The following is a 17,891-nucleotide window of genomic DNA, read 5'->3' as shown; positions in this document are numbered from 1 at the left end:
CATTTATTCATGGTTAATTAATTGGTATATCCAAGATTCAAGAGAGTTTATTGCCATGTGTCCCTGATAGGACAATGAAATTCTTGCTTTGCTTCCGCACAACAGAACATAGTAGGCATTGACTACAAAACAGATCAGTGTGTCCATATACCATTATATGGATATATACACACATGAATAAATAAACTGGTAAAATGCAAATAGCAGATAATGTTCTATTAATGTTCAGAGTTTTGTTTACTACTTTTTGTAGTCTTTTCAGCTCCAGGGCGCTCAAGTTTCCGAACCACGATGCAACCAGTCAGCATGCTCTCTACTGTGCACCTGTGGAGGTTAGAGAGAGTCCTCCTTGACATATCGACTCTCCGTAATCTTCTCAGGAAGTAGAGGCGCTGATGTGCTTTCTTTTTGATTGCATCGGTGTTCTCGGACCAGGAAAGATCTTCAGAGATATGCACTCCCAAGAATTTGAAGCTCTTGATCCTTTCCACCAGAGTGAAAGACAGAAAGAGAGAAAGAGAGAAAATTTGTCACAAACAAATTTCATTCATAAGTTCAGTGTCAATTATTAAAAAGGCCTTGTGCTTTGTGATGCTTTGTGATAACCAAAGAATTAGGACTTGATGCTGACTTCCAAGATATGTCAGAAATCACACACACACACACACACACACACACACACACACACACACGTGAACATGAACACACACACACACGATTAATAAAGTTCTATCGTATAGTATACTGTGTGTAGGAAGGAACTGCAGATGCTGGTTTAAACTCAAGATACACAAAAAAAGCTGGAGTAACTCAACAGGTCAGACAGAATATCTGGACAAAAGGAAAATATAACGTTTTGGGGTGGGTCTGAAAAAGGTTCCTGCACACCTTTGGAATGTGGAAGGAAACAAGAGCACCTGTCGAAACCCATGCGATCAAAGGGAAAAGGAGCAAACTCCATGCAGACTGCACCCATATTCAGGATCAATTGCAACTTTACAGCCATTGTATTGCCTCATAGTCTTGAACTGAATTAAAATATACAGTAACTGTAAAGGGGGACAGAGCGTGACTTAAGAGATTTAAGGCTGAAAATCGATAGTTTATTTTTTTTAGTAACCAAAGTTATCAACATTTAACTTTTTTTGTGTGTTGGAAAAGAAAATATAGTGGCACATCTGGTAGACTTGCTGCCTCACACGCCACAGATCTATGTTCGATCCTGTCCTCGGGCACTGCCTGTGTTGAATTTGCACATTCTCCCTGCAAGCGTGTGGATTTCCTCCAACATCCCAAAGACGCATTGGCTTTGTAGGTTAACTTGTATCTCTAAAATTGCCCCTTATATGTAAGGAGTGGGTGAGGAAAGTGAGATAACAGAACTTGTGTGAATGGGTGGTAGATTAAAAAAAGCTGGAGAAAATCAGTGGGTGAAGCAGCATCTATGGAGCGAAGGAATAGGCGACGTTTCGGGTCGAGACCCTTCTTCAGACTGATGTCGGGGGAGGGGGTGTGGGAAAAAGAAAGGAAGAGGCGGAGACAGTAGGCTATGGGAGAGCTGGGAAGAGAAGAGGAATGAGGGAGAAAGCAAGGACTACCTGAAATTGGAGAAGCCAATGTTCATACCGCTGGGGTGTCAACTGCCCAAGCAAAATATGAGGTGCTGGTCCTCCAATTTGCGGTAGGTCTCATGGAGGAGGCCCAGGACACAAAGGTCGGATTCGAAATGGGAGGGGGGAGTTGAAGTGCTGAGCCACGGGGAGATCAGGTTGATTATTGCGAAATGAGTGGTGTTGCGCGAAGCAATCGCCAAGCCAGCGCTTGGTCTCACCGAGGTTGATCATACACTGAATAATCCACCCACATTTTTGTTTGGAAGTGGAAAGAAATAATAGAAATTGCATTCATTGCAACGTGTAAAATGAGTTGAAATACTGTATTATAATTTTGCTGCATGTCATTGTGGTATATATCATGTGTTGATTGGTGAAAATGTTTAGTTTGTGACTTTATTTGAAGCAGAAATAATATGTGAATGCTTCATTGACCATAATTCAGACTGGTAACTATGCACTTCATCCGTGCACATTATCGCACGCATCATGCAAGCCGTCTTAAAAGACCACCTAAATCGTCATTTGGCAACATAAAGCTGCCTAGGTTGCCCGTCTGGCACAGAGAAAAAAAGTTAAGTGAGAGCTCTGATACAGGCATGGACTGCTTCATCTGCTGAGGAACTGCGCACGGAACTAAATATTGCACAATCAGCAAACAAGTCCACTTCTGACATCATGATGATAGAATGGCCACGTATGGGGCAAATGACGATTGGGCCTCAGGCAGGTTCCTGCATGACCTAAAGCAAGTTTTACAGTGACACCCTGGGCCAAGGATGATTGAACTCCCTTCCATTATGTAAGACATTGGAACATTTGCCATTGCAAATGATACCAGCGCCACCAACTTTAAGAACTCAAGTTCAGTCCAATTTCCATGGTCAAATATTTTACCTTCAATAAATGCGTCCTATTAAAAATGGCATTAAATATTAACGGCGAGATTCATCCAGTTGCCGGCAGTTGTTCCAATTAGAATCACCAGTTTTGCTGTTGAAACTAGGGAGACCAAATAATTAGTTACTTCATTCAGTCCAGAGGCAAAGCCCAGTCTTGTTGGGACTTCTCAGAATAACCGAGAATTGTCTCTCAATTTATGTATAATCTGAGAATGCACCACCTAAATCAGGACTGGAGAACAAAAAGGCATTTATGTTGTAATTACTCCACTGTAAGGCTCTTATTATTAATTATGCTTAAAAATGATGTTTAAAATGTCCAGAATTTAATTTATACATTTCACTTTAACAAAAAACATTAAACTTCTGTAAATGTCAGAGCCATTTAAATACAGAAGATCCATCGCTGATTACGACAGGGTTCTCTTTGTATTTTGTAGGTCGAAAATCGTGCTGCAAACCTTGTTTCCACACAGAAGAATTTCACCTTTAAAAGCCAATCAAGTCCCATACCAATAACTGGTAAATTTTGTCCAGGTATGTCAGATTCTCTTCACTGCAGGTGATTATCACAAGTGAATACCCCAGGTAAATGTAATTGTGAGATGTACACAGGCAACCATCTGACTGAGGCTGTTGTAGTTTGAGCAAATCAAAGTTAGCAGATTGCATTGTTTAAAATAATTGTCAATTATTTGCAGTGCTCCTTTCATGTAATGGCAGGCCAAAAAAAGGGAAAATGTCACACAGATATTGTTTTAGATTCCAGAGGCTTTATTTTCCAGCATTTATCAAACACAAATTAGACTGCTCGTGCTTCATGCGAAGGACAACAGAAAGATGACCATTACAAGACCATAATTTATAGTAAAATATTTTTGTGCCAATTTTTCAAGTAATATTTTGACACAATGCGTATTCAGGGCAACAGTTCAAGAAGTCACCGATATTTAAATGCATACATCTTGGGTGCGGTTTACAAATCTGAGCAGCAGTAATGATTTGAGTCTCAACATTTTGAGGTATATGACGTTAGGTGTACTGTCGTTAGTTTTGCAAACTTGATATCATTACCCTCCCCTCCCCCTGGAAAATACCAGATCACAAATTTTCAGCATTATGAGCCCTTCTATTTCACTTTCATTAAAAAACTTAATTTTACCCAACCTCACTGCTGAAAAAAATCTTCTAAGAATTCTAGACTTGGCTTTACCTTGCTGGCCTCTGTCAACACATTCACAACTCAGCTGCTGTCATTCTAAACTGTGCCAAGCCACTATTGATCAAAATCACTTTATTTTCCAAATACAAAGCATAGCTATGGACACGCACATGGGCCCCGAGCTGTGCCTGCCTCTTTGTAGGGTACGTCAAACAATCTTTGTTCGAGGCGTACCGTGGCCCTATCCCCGAACTCTACCTCCGCTACATCGACGACTGCATTGGTGCACCCTCCTGCATCCACACACAACTCACTGACTTCATCCATTTCACCATTAACTCCCAACCAACACTCAAATACACCTGTACCATTTCCGACATTTCCCTACCATTTCTTGACCTCACTACCTCCATCGCAGGTGATAGACTACTGACCGACATCCACTATAAATCCACTAATTCCCATGGGTATCTGGACTACACTTCTTCCCACTCTGCTTCCTGTAAGGACTCCATCCCCTACTCCCAATTCCTCAGTCTATGCCGCATCTGCATCCAGGATGATGTGTTCCACACCAGGGCATCGGAGATGTCCCCATTCTTCAGGGAACGCGAGTTCCTCTCTTCTACTATAGATGAGGCTCTCACCAGGGTCTTTTCTATACCCCGTGACTCTGCTCTCACTACCCATCCCCCACACACGTAACAAGAGCAGAGTCCCCTTTGTCCTCACCTTCCACCCTACTAGCCGTCACATACAACAAATAATCCTCAGACATTCTTGCCACCTCCAACGTGATCCCACCACTTGCCACATCTTCCCATCTCCTGCCCTGTCTGCTTTCCGCAGAAACCACTCCCTCTGTAACTCCCTGGTCAATTTGTCACTTCCCACCCAAACCACCCCCTCTCCGGGCACTTTCCCTTGCAACCGCAGGAAATGCTACACTTGTCACTTTACCTCCCCCTTTGACTCCATTCAAGAACCCAAGCAGTCTTTCCAGGTGCGGCAGAGGTTCACCTGCACCTCCTCCAACCTCATCCGCTGCTCTAGATGTCAGCTGCTTGCTCTAGATGTCAGCCGCTCTACATCTGTGAGACTAAGCGTAGGCTTGGTGATCGCTTCGCCCAACACCTCCACTCGGTTCGCAATAACCAACCTGATCTCCCGGTGGCTCAGCATTTCAACTCCCCCACCCACTCCGAATCTGACCTTTCTGTCCTAGGCCTCCACCATGGCCAGAGTGAGGATCACCATATATTGGAGGAGCAGCACCTCATATTTCGTTTGGGCAGTTTGCACCTCAGCGGTATGAACATAAGACTTTTCTATTTTCAAGTAGTCCCTACTTTCCCCTCTCCTTCTCAGCTCTCCCTCAGCCCATTGGCTCCACCTTTTCCTTTCTTCTTCCCGCCCCACCCCATCAGTCTGAAGAAGTGTTTCGACCCGAAACCTTGCCTATTTCCTTCGCTCCATAGATGCTGCCTCACCTGCTGAGTTTCTCCAGCATTTTTATCTACCTTCGATTTTCCAGCATCTGCAGTTCCTTCTTGAACTTATTTTCTCTTCTCATTGGTTATGACATTTCTGGCAAGGTCAGCATATAATGCCCACTTGCAATTAACCAAGACATTCCCTTGAACCATGATGGTCCTTGTTTTGAGTACATTCCCAAAGTACTTTAATTCAGGAGTGAAGTTCGCCCCCACATTTAATTGCTACACCATTTATGCACATTAAATTATTAAGCACCAAGCAATAATTATTTCTAAACTGTGCAATCTGACCATTTTTTCCTTACAGATACTCCAGAAACCAACTCTTTTGCCCACATAACCGCTTATGGAACTCAATATCAAATTTGGTTTAATACTCCTTAAGGGCCTGTCCCACTTACGCGACTTTTACGGCAACGGCCAGCACCCGTCATAAGTCGTTGCAGGTCGACGAAAATTTTCAACATGTTGAAAATTCAGCGGTGACCAGAAAGACACTGCAACTCTTTGGGCGACTGAGGAGACTAGTCACGACCATACAGGCGACACCCTGGCGACATGCCTGTATGGCGTGAGCAGTCGCCCAAAGAGTCGTACAAAGAGTCGTACCTTGTTCTGGTGGCTGCTGGATTTTCAACATGTTGACATTTTTCAGCGACCTGTAACGACCTTTGACGGGTGCCGGCAGTTGCTGAAAAAATCGCGTGACTACCTTTTGGAGAAAACTCAATCAATGCTACATAAATCAATAGATGCTACTTACATACTACACGTTATACACTCCTCAATCTGGATAAAAGTCTCATTACATACATTAACATTAATTTTCCAACAAGGAAAAAAAATCACGAAAAAGTTCCCATGATAAATCCATTTATTTCGAATCTCTGCAATTTGCAGTTTCAAGTTTGTTTCAAGTAAAATTTTATTGAAAATTTAAATATTTCACAACTGCAATTTTGCCAAAAGTTTCCCCATTCAATCTTACTGTACAGTTACTTAATGTTTCATATGTTCTTGCACTAAAACATAAAATGAGAGTCTTGAACTATACCTCATCTATTTCCTGCAAGTCTGCTTTCAGCTCCCCATCACAAGACAAGGACACAACTCGACTGGTCCTCACCTTCAACGCCAATCGCCTCCAGATTCAAGGGGTTAATCTTAATTTCCATCCTCAATGTGATTCCACTTGAGGGTACTTATACTAACCCTCCGATTTCAGCATTTCAAAGAGACTGTTCGCTTCCCAATTCACCTGGTGTGCTCTTTAATCTTCACTCACAGCTAGTCTTTCCACAGAACTGCCCCCATGCATCCGTACGAGATGCAACTTCATTTCTTCTCCTGCCCTCTTCCAGGGTCCCAAAGTCCTTCCAAGTGAAGTCGTGATTCACCTGCCCTTCTTCCAATCTAGTGTACTGCAATCAGTGCTCAATGTGGTCTCCTCCAGACTGGATAGTCAAATGCAGATCGCTTTTCTTGGCATCTGCAGTCAAAGAAGTCCTAATCATCCCGTTGCTCAATAGTGCAAATCTCTGTCCCACTCTTATTCATTAACTTCTGCATTGTACAACATCCAACCAAGTTTGAGGAACAGAAACATATCTTCCTTCAATGTACTTTGCAACCTTCCTGACTGGATACTGAATTAGCTCTTAACCTTGCTTTCTATATTGGCATCTGCAGTGGGCAATTCTACCATCTGCCATCCATCTGCAAAAACTGTCACACATTTCCTCTCTCCACGAGCATGGCCCGACACATCTACCATCCTATACAGCTCTGCATTTTCGAGCTTTTACTTTTTATGGTGGTCTGACCTCATTAATCTATAAATCAGATTATTCACAGCACATTCCAGGGAGCTCAGCAATGTTCAAATCATCCCTCCACAAACAATTTAGCCGCTCAAGACTAATTTTCACTCTCTTCCAGTTCTGAAAGGTAATTGACCTGAAAGTGTTAACTGTTTCCCTTCAAACAGATGGAAATGTTTGACTTTGTTTTTAGCATTATCTCTTTTCAATTAAAGGCTAATGGTGGTTATTGACATGTTTTCCCAGATTATAGAATAGGGTGTATTTAACAAAAGTAATACTTGAACATGCTGATGTGTCGGCATCACACTTTATTTGACAACACTGTCGAAATGCTGGTAATTAAACTCAAGAGTTAAGATGCTTCCCAATATAAGCGCTGCTGTTTGGATTTCCTGCATCAATGCAGATATTAGAACCTTTGAGATAGCAGGAACTGGTGGAATATTATCCAGATCAGTACTTTAGCCCCAGCTTTTACAGCATAGGCATAGTAATTTGAAAAAGGGAATGTTTATTTAAAAGTTTTTTTTAAAGCAAAGTCTGAAGTTAATTTTATTGTCACAAATATCTTATAGTGGAAAGCTTATGTTGCGTGCCAACCAGTCAGTGGAAAGGCCAATACAGGATTACAATCCAGCCATCCACAGTATACAGATACATGACAAAGGGAATAACATTTAGTTCAAGATAAAGTCCAGTAAAGTCTGATTAAAGATAATCCAAGGGTCTCCAATGAGATAGATAGCAGCTCAGGACCGCTTTCTAGTTATTGAAAGAGTGGTTCAGTTGCTTGATAACATAGAAAACATAGATAATAGGTGCAGGAGGAGGCCATTCGGTCCTTTGAGCCAGCACCGCCATTCATTGTGATCATGGCTGATCGTCCCCTATCAATAACCTGTGCCTGCCTTCTCCCCATTTCCCTTGACTCCACTAGCTCCTGGAGCTCTATCTATCTCTCTCCTAAATCCATGCAGTGACTTGGCTTTCACTGCACTCTGTGGCAGGGAATTCCATAAATTCACAACTCTTTGGGTGAAAAAGTTTTTTTTTCACCGCAGTCTTAAATGACCTCCCCTTTATTCTAAGACTGGGGCCCCTGGTTCTGGACTCGCCCAACATTGGGAACATTTTTCCGGCATCTAGCTTGTCCAGTCCTTTTATAATTTTATACGTTTCTATAAGATCCCCCTAATCCTTCTAAACTCCAGTGAATACAAGCCTAGTCTTTTCAATCTTTCCTCATATGACAGTCCCGCCATCCCAGAGATCAATCTCGTGAACCTACGCTGCACTGCCTCAATCACAAGGATGTCCTTCCTCAAATTAGGAGACCAAAACTGTACACAATACTCCAGATGTGGTCTCACCAGAGCCCTATACAACTGCAGAAGAACCTCTTTACTCCTATACTGAAATCCTCTTGTTATGAAGGCCAATATTCCATTAGCTTTCTTCACAGCCTGCTGTACCTGGAAGCCGACTTTCAGTGACCGGTGTACGTCCAGGTCTCGCTGCACCTCCCCCTTACCTAACCTAACCTCATTAAGATAATAATCAGCCACCAAATTGGATAATCTCACATTTATCTATATTATACTGCATCTGCCACGCATCTGCCCACTCACTCAACCTGTCCAGGTCACCCTGCAACCTCTTAACATCCTCTTCACAGTTCACTGCCACCCAGCTTTGTGTCATCTGCAAACTTGCTCGTGTTGCTCCTGATTCCCTCTTCCAAATCATTAATATATATGGTAAAGAGTTGCGGTCCCAACACCGAGCCTTGCGGCACTCCACTCGCCACTGCCTGCCATTCTGAAAAGGACCCGTTCACTCCTACTCTTTGCTTCCGGTCGGCCAACCATTTTTCTATCCATGTCAACACTCTACCCCCAATACCATGTGCTCTATTTTAGTCACCAGTCTCTCGTGCGGGACCTTATCAAAGGCTTTCTGAAAGTCTAGATACACTACATCCATTGGCACCCCTTCATCCATTTTACTTGTCAAATCCTCAAAAAATTCCAGAAGATTAGTCAAGTATGATTTCCCTTTCATAAATCCATGTTGACTTTGACTAATCCTTTTACTGTTATCCAAATGCCCCAGTATTACCTCTTTAATAATTGACTCCAGCATCTTTCCCACCACCGAAGTCAGGCTAACTGGTCAGTAATTCCCCGTATTCTCTCTCGCTCCTTTCTTGAAAAGTAGGATAACATTAGCTATCCTCCAATCCACAGGAACTGATCCTGAATCTATTGAACATTGGAAAATGATCACCAATGCGTCCACTATTTCTAGAGCCACCTCCCTGAGGACCTTGGGATGCAGACCATCAGGTCCAGGGGATTTATCATCCTTCAGACCCATTAGCCAACCCAATAATATTTCTCGCCTAATGAAAATTTCTTTCAGTTCCTCTACCCGCTTAGATCCTCTGTCCTCCGGTACATCTGGGAGATTGTTTGTGTCTTCCTTAGTGAAGACAGATCCGAAGTACCTATTCAACTCTTCTGCCATTTCCTTGTTGCCCATAATAATTTCACCCGTGTCTGCCTTCAAAGAACCCACATTTGACTTTGCTACTCTTTTTCCCTTAACATATCTAAAGCTTTTACTGTCCTTCTTTATATTCCTGGCCCTTCGTACTTCATCTTTTCAGCCCGTATTGCCCGTTTTGTTTCCTTCTGTTGTCCTATGAACATTTCCCAATCCTCTGGCTTCCAGCTACTCTTTGCTGTGTAATACATCTTTTCTTTTAGTTTTATTCTATCCCTAACTTCTCTTGTCAGCCACGGTTGCCTTAGAATCCTCCCCTTAGAATCTTTGTTCCTTTTTGGAATGAAATGACCCTGCGTCTTCCGTATTATGCCCAGAAATTTCTGCCATTGCTGTTCCACCGTCATTCCTGCTAGGATCCCTTTCCAATCTACCTTGGCCAGCTCCCCTCTCATGCCTTCATAGTCCCCTTTGTTCAACTGCATCACTGTCACTTCCGATTTAACCTTCTCCTTCTCAAATTGCAGATTAAAACTAATCATATTATGATCACTACCTCCAAGCGGTTCCTTACCTCGAGTTCTCTTATCATATCTGGTTCATTGGACAACACTAAATCCAGAATTGCCTTTTCTCTGGTCGGCTCCATTACAAGCTGCTCTAAGAATCCATCTCGGAGGCATTCTACAAACTTTCTTTCTTGGGGTCCTGAACCAACCTGATTTTCCCAGTCAACCTGCATATTGAAATCCCCCACCACCACAGTGGCATTACCTTTGTTACATGCCAGTTTTAACTCCTGCTGCAACTTACACCCTACATCCGAGCTACTATTTGGGGGTCTGTAGATAACACCAATTAGTGTCTTCTTGCCTTTACAATTCCTCAACTAACTCCACAGTGACTCTACCTCGTCAGTCCCTATGTCTTCCCTCGCAAGGGATTGAATTCCATCCCTCACCAGCAGAGCTACCCCTCCTCCTCTGCCGACCTGCCTGTCTTTTCTATAGGATGTATAACCCTGAATACCCGATCCTCCTGCAGCCACGTCTCAGTGATCCCCACAATGTCATATCTACCAACCTCTAACTGAGCCACAAAATACACAATACAATTTATTTGTCACTTGAACCTCATAGCGGCTCAAATGAAATGGTGTTTCTGCAGTCATACACACAAGAAAAAAAGACCCAAGACACAACACAATTTACACAGACATCCACCACAGCGCATCTCCTCCTCGCTGTGATGGAAGGCAAAAAAAAAACTTATCTCTCCCCTGCACTCCCCATTCCCCTCCCGATGTCAGAGTCAAAGCCCCCGGCAGGCGATGGCAATTGTCCCGCGGCCATTAACGCCGCGCCGGGTGATGCAAGGCCACGCTCCGGGTCTTGTTGTTGGAGCCTCCAGCGAGCGCTAGCAGAGTCCCGCAGCCGTTGAATCCACGCCGGGCGATGATGTAAGGCCCCGCTCCAGGTACTCCTCGACCCCACGACTCGGGCGGGAGAAGTCGCCGTTGCGGAAGCCCCGAAAAGCGGTCTCCCAGCAGGGACCCGCGGGCTCCCGATATTACTGTCTGCCAGACCTGTGGTTGGAGCCTCCGAATCTCCCAGGGTCGGGTCGCAGCAGCGCGCCACCACAGCTCCACCCGCTCCGGACTCGGCCAGCTCCATGATGGCGAGTAGCTCCGCAGCTCCGCGACTGGAGCCCCAGGTCGTTCCTGCTGGAGGCCGCTCCACGTTGCAGCCCCAACGACAACGGAGACCCAACAAGGAAAAGGTCAGGTTCTCCGTGCAGGGGAAAGATTTTAAAAGTTTCCCCCCCCCCCCCCCACACCCCCCACACATACACACCACATACACAAAAAAATAAATAAAAACTACATTCAAACGGGACAAAAAATAACAAAAAGACAGACGGACTGCAGAGGCCGCTGCGACGCGAGTCGCGCCACCCACTGGTTGAGCCTCAAGCTCATCTACTTTACTTCTTATACTTCGCGCATTCATATACAATACTTTTAATTCCTTACGGATCTCACCTTTCACATCGATCCCTATTACACTTGGCCATACTCTCCGATCCCTTTGTGAGCTTCCTTTCCCATTAATTCAGGAGTCACTAACCATCCCTTTACTCTCTTACCGTTTAACTACGTCCTCGACTATCCCATTTGACACCCCACCACCCTTATTCAGTTTAAAACCACCCGTGTAGCAGTGGCAAACCTGCCTGCCAGAATGCTGGTCCCCTGCCTGTTAAGATGCAATCCGTCCCTTTTGTACAGTTCCCCCTTACTCCAAAACAGATCCCAGTGATCTAAGAATCTAAATCCCTGCACCAGTTCCTGAGCCACACATTCAGGTCCCATATCTCCCTGTTCCTGCTCTCGCCAGCATGAGGAAATGGAAGCAAACCGGAGATAACCACCCTGGAGGTCCTGCTTTTCAGCATTTTCCGAACTCTCTAAAGTTACGCTGCAGAATATTCATCCCCTTCTTTCCGACATCATTTGTGCCAACATGCACTATTACTTCCGGCAGTTCACCTTCGCCCTTGAGGATTTTCTGCACTCTGTCCATTACATCCTGGATCCTGGCACAAGGAAGGCAGCAAATCATCCTCGAATCCCGTCTGTTCCTGCAGAAACCAACGTCCAGACCTCTCACAATGGAGTCTCCAACTACAATGGTGTTTCCTGACGTTGGCCTCATTGGTTTTGGCTCAACAGCTCTTTTTACTTCGCAAGTCAGTCCGCCGCTCAGTGTGATAGTCTTCCGTCCCGACCTTCTAAGTGGGTGAACCTTCCGACTGAGCTTCTAAGTGGGTGAACCTTTTCACAAGAGGTACAACACCCGGGGACATTTGCATTCCATGTTTCCCTCCCTTTCTCACCGTCACCCACCTTCTCTCTTCCAGTACCTTAGATGTAACAATCTTACTCTAGGACTTGTCAAGGAACGACTCAGTTTCTCGGACCAACCCGAGGTCATCAACTTGCTTCTCCTGTTCCCCAACACGGTTCTTCAGGAGCTGTACCTGGATGCACTTCTCACATTTGTAGCAGCCAGAGGCACCAGCAGTGTCCTTGACCTCCCACATACTGCAAGCATCACACTGAATCGGCTTGCTTGACATCTCCTTCTTTCGTCTCTCCCTCTCTAGCGTTCTGTGTAGCCTCCTCTCCTCAGCCTCCTCGCAGAAGACTCTCGAGCCAAAGACTACCACTTTACTCACAGGACACTTCCCTTACAAAGCCGCTCCCTCACTGCCGCTCCCTAAGAGCCGTCTTGCTTATAATGACTGATAAATTGCCTAATTTACCAATTTACAAACCAAATTCCTCAGTTTTCAACTGTTTTCCCCCTCTGACTCACTTCTAACTCTCCTCCCGCTCGGGCTAGAGCCAACCAGTGCTTTCTCCCGCTTCTCTTTGTTCCTGTTTCTTCAAAATCCATGGAAGCTCTGATAACAGCTCGGAAGAAACAGGAGGTGTGTGTGTTCACACTTCTGTACCTTTTGCCTGATGGGAGAGGAGAGAAGAGGGAGTCATCCAGTTGAGATTTGTGCTCGACTATGCTGGTGGCCATGCCAAGGCAGCGTGAAGTGTAAAGTGAGTCAATGGAAGGGAGGTTGGAATTTGAAGCCTTCAACCATCTCTACTTCAGCGCCATCGGTACCATTTCGCTTTCTGAACTTGATCAACATCTTCTGTCTTGCTGACATTGTGAGAAAGATTGTTGTCTTGACACCATTACACAAGGTTCTCAGTCTCCTCCTTATCGTCATTATTTAATATCCAGCCCACAACGAGGGTGTTGTCCATGAATTTGCAAATTGAATTAGATGTGCACTTGGCTGCACAGTCGTGGGCGTACAAGGTGTAAAGAAGGGGGCTGAGAACACATCCATGTGGAGCAACAGTGTTGAGGATTACAGTAGAGGATGATTTGTCCCCTATCCTCACTGAGTAGGGTCTGTTGGTCAGTAAGTCAAAGATCCAGTTGCAGAGATGAGTGCTGCCTCCAAGTTCCACAAGTTTGGTGATGAGCTTGGATGGGATAAAAATGGTGTTAAAAGCAGAGCTGTCGTAAATGAATAGAAGTCTGACATACGTGTCTCTCTTATCCACATGTTCCAGGGATGAGTGTAGGACCAGGGAGGTGGCATCAGCCGTGGACCTGTTGCGGCAGTAGGCAAACTGCAGTGGGTCAAGACTGCTTGGAAGATTGGATACATTCCAAACATAACCTCTCAAAGCACTTCATGATGATGGATGTCAAGGCCACTGAACAGCAGTCATTAAGGCATGTGATCTTGCTTTTCTTCAGCACCAGAATAATAGTGGTCTTCTTGAAGCAGGTGGGTACCTCAGTACTTAGGCAGAGATTAAAGATGTCCGTGAATACACCCACTGGTTGGGCCGTGCAGCTTCTAAGGATGCAGCCACGGACTCTGTCCGGGCTAGTGATGTTCCGTGGGTTCACCGTCAGGAAGGCCGATCTAACTTCTGCAACAGTGACCTTGGGAAGAGGCTCACTCGAGTCGCAAGGCACAGATGTCATTGCCTCGATGGCCATTTGCTCAAAGCAGGCATAGAAAGCATTAGGTTCATTAGGTAGGGCCGCACGATCACCAGTGATGTTGCCAGATTTCACTTTGCAGTCAGTTATAGTATTCAGACCTTGCCACATTCTCCGTGTGTCGTAATTATTGTACTGGGACTTAAGTTTGTCCCGGTATTGTCTCTTGGCATCCTTGGTAGCTTAGCGGAGATCATAGTAAGCTTTCTCGTACCACTCGGGATAGTTTGCCTCAAAAGCAGCGGACCTGGGCTTCAAGTGTGAATGTACCTCACGGTTCACCCATGGTTTCTGAACAGGGAACACTCAGATTGTCTTGGTCGACACGCACTCCTCTAAACACTTGCTGATGAAGTCAGTCATAGCATTGGTGTACTCATTCAAGTTGGCTGCAGAATCCCCAAATATGGACCAGTTCACTGACTAAAAGCAGTCGGACAGGATGTCATTCCACTGATTGCGTTGAACGATTCTCTGAACCAGATCCTGCTTCCGTTTTTGATTCCAGGCAGGGAGTAGAAGTACAGCTGGATGATCAGATTTCCCAAAATGTGATTGAAAGAATATCTGACCTCTCGGGACAAGAGACATGCTATAAGCACTTTAATTGTACGCCCATGAGATTGCCTTGATTGACGTCTCCTGCTAAAATGACCAGGGCTGCGGGATGTTTTGTCTCAAGGCTGTTGATAGTGGGCAGAGACATAAAAATATTTCAGGACTATAGAAAGACAGGAAGGCTCTTCCCTGTCTTAGGTGGGGTAAAACGTGTTGCTTCAAATCAGGGCTCAGTCTCAGGATACAAAGACATTCTGGCCTGTTGAAGAAAGATGTCTCCACCCATTGTAAACTTGTAGAATTCTCTCCCTCAAAAGGCTAGTGGCTAAATTGTTAAACATATTTGAGAATGATTCCAGACACAAAATGTATCAAAGCCTGTAGGAAGAGAGTTTCGGAATGTGGTTCGGAGAAAGAGGATCAGCCATGAACATAGTGAATGGTGGAGCAGATTAAAAGGCCGACTGGCCTACTCCTGCTTTTATGTTTTTTTGGTTCTGGACTCACATTGTTACGCAAAATCGTATACATATCGGAAAGAGGAGGAGATTATTTGGCTTCTAACCTTGCGTTTCAATATTTGCAACCTCAGAAATCCAAATTAGTTAGTTAGTTGGTCGTGGGGGGTTGGGAGTGGTGGTCGGGGGTGCAGTGGGGGGCGAGTTGCTGGTGCAGCACGGTGGGCTGGGCGGGCAGAGGGACCAGACGTCCCCAACTCTACTGCAGCTGGCGGGGACGTGGCCGGGTTATTGTCCCCATGTGTCCGCTGCCCGGAGCCACTCCACCCGGCCCCATGTGTGGGCGCTGCCGACCCACAGCCCGTGACAGTGTAGCCGCACAGGGGGAGGGTGAGAGGAGGGCGGCCTTGGCCGGACAGCGCTGACCCCGGGGGGAGAGCGAGGGCCGTCCCGAGGGATGCGCTCCTTTGGCCGCTTACACCTTGGTGCTCGGGTTCAGAACAAAGATAGAGCATTTGGTTCAGAGCGCTCAGTCACCCTTCACAATTATTAACAGCGCAAAAATTGACCATTTTGGCGGTTTTTAACAGATAAGAAAGTACACGTTTCGTGTGTTAAGTGTATGCCAGAGGCTGCCATGTCCTCCAGAAGGATTGAGCTGCTCCGTGCGTCACACCCTTTGACCCGATGACCTTACGTGCAACCCCCCTATACTGATACATTGGTCTTGCTTTGCTTATTTTAGAAACAGTTGCACTCCTTTGCTCGAGTACTGTATTTGCCAATATTTATTACCATTTAATCTTATTATTCATTATTGACCTCAGTGATATTTTAGCCAACAATTGAATTTGCAATGATATAGAACTTTACATTAAACATTTGTCTAAGTATTTTTATCTAATTTCCCCATGTAACAAATTAATTATACTCAATTTCATCATTCATATTCAGGAATAAAGTGAATGTTGCTTGTACAGGACTCTCATTTCCTGAAGGGGCTGTCCCACTGCGGCAACCTAATCCGCGAGTTCTGGCGAGTTTGCCATCGACTCATACTCGCAGCATGGTCGACACGAGGTCCTAGGAGGTCTTTGTAACTCTCCTTAATGCTCGAGAGTAGTCGCCGCGTACTCGAGGCCTCAGCTAGGTCATGGCGTAATTTTCAACGTAAAAAAAGATGGCCATGGCATTTAAATAAATAAATAAATACATAAATGAAAATAGATCGCTACTTTTTTTTCTCGTAGGTTTAGTCACAGTAGGTCGTAGTAGGTCAGCATGTTATTTGTAGGTAATCGAGGGTAGTCGAAGGTAATCGAAGGTAGTCGTATATAGTCTTCAACATAGTCGAAGGGAGGTCGAAGGAGTCTTCACTCTCCACTATTTGGTGTCCAATTTTCCCGAAGCTAGTCTTCAACATAGTCGAGGGAGGTCTTTTACATAGTCGAAGGACTCCATAGAAGGACTCAGCGGGTGAGGCAGCATCTATGGAGCGAAGGAGATAGGCGACATTTCGGGTCGAGAACCTTCTTTAGTTATATAGTTGGTTAGTGTCCAAGTTATTTCTTAGCTCCATCAGTGCAATTTTACATAGGCCAAAATCTCTCTTCATCAGGCCCACTACATATCCTTTAGACATTTTGTTGACCTTTTAAAAGTACACTTGAGAAAGTTTTCAACAATCACTGTGATCAAATCACTATAATGTTGAATGGATCTATGCACTCAGAACTATTCGTATTATAAATATGAGATGTTCATTTGAATGCGTCAAGTATTTAACTACAGTATTTATTGCCTTTCCCACCAATATATTTTTACCATTCCTAAACTTTGTCCCTCTTAACTCATTCCACTTAGTTTTGTTAAAGGCTGTGCTTTACAAACTTGACCACTTCAGATATAAATTTCCACTTATATCAGCTTCCTCTTTCCTACATTAAAGCTCTTCCACAGACAGACGCCACCTCTTCGATGTTAAGTTTTTTTTAATTTATGAGATATATGGACAAGGTCAGCATTCATTGCCCAAAGTGCACACATGCATAGCTAGACTTACTAGCACAGGAACTGCAGCCCACAACGTTTGCATCGATAATGGTGCAAAGTTAAACTGATCTCATCTGCCGAAACCTGATTCATGTGACTTTATTCCATGCACTTCCATGTAACTATCTACAGTGCCTCCATAATGTTTGGTACCAAGACCCATCATTTATTTATTTGCCTCTGTACTCCACAATTTGAGAATTGTAATAGAAAAAAATCACGTTAAAGTGCGCATTATCAGATTTTAATAAAGGCCATTTTTATACATTTTGGTTTCACCATGTAGAAATTAAAGCAGTGTTTATACATAGCCCCCCCCCCCCCCCCCCCCCCCCCTATTTTAGGGCACCATAATGTTTGGGACACAGCAATGTAATGACAATGAAAGTAGTCATGTTTAGAATTTTGTTGCATATCCTGTGACTGCAATGACTGCTTGAAGTCTGTGATTCAAGGACGTCACCAGTTGCTGAGGTGTCTTCTCTGATGGTTCTCTGCCAGGCCTGTATTGCAGCCAGCTTATGCTTGTTTTGGGGGCTAGTCCCCTTCAGTTTTCTCTTCAGCATATAAAAGGCATGCTGAAATGGGTTCATTGATGATTGACTTGGCCACTCAAGAATTGACCATTTTTTAGCTTTGAAAAACTATTTTGTTGCTTTAGCAGTAGGTTTGGAATCATTGTCTTGCTGTAGAATGAAATGCCGGCCAATGAGTTTTGGGGCATTTGTTTGAACTTGAG

The 17,891-nt window shown here is 44.5% G+C and overlaps 1 protein-coding gene across 1 annotated transcript in view; it reads right to left on the bottom strand.

The window, feature by feature from the left end:
• LOC129702238 (protein diaphanous homolog 2-like) overlaps positions 1–17,891 on the bottom strand; it is an 85,992-nt gene continuing 68,101 nt past the window's right edge. Inside the window, exon 4 of the mRNA XM_055643899.1 lies at positions 1–483. Coding sequence (XP_055499874.1) covers positions 445–483 — 39 coding nt within the window. The 3' untranslated portion in view covers positions 1–444. The remainder of the gene's footprint in view (positions 484–17,891) is intronic.

This window comes from Leucoraja erinacea, chromosome 12 (assembly GCF_028641065.1).
Source record: "Leucoraja erinacea ecotype New England chromosome 12, Leri_hhj_1, whole genome shotgun sequence".
Taxonomy (NCBI): Eukaryota; Metazoa; Chordata; class Chondrichthyes; order Rajiformes; family Rajidae; genus Leucoraja; species Leucoraja erinaceus.
The sequence above is the reverse complement of the archived record's forward strand: the minus strand, read 5'-3'. Positions and strand labels throughout refer to the sequence as shown.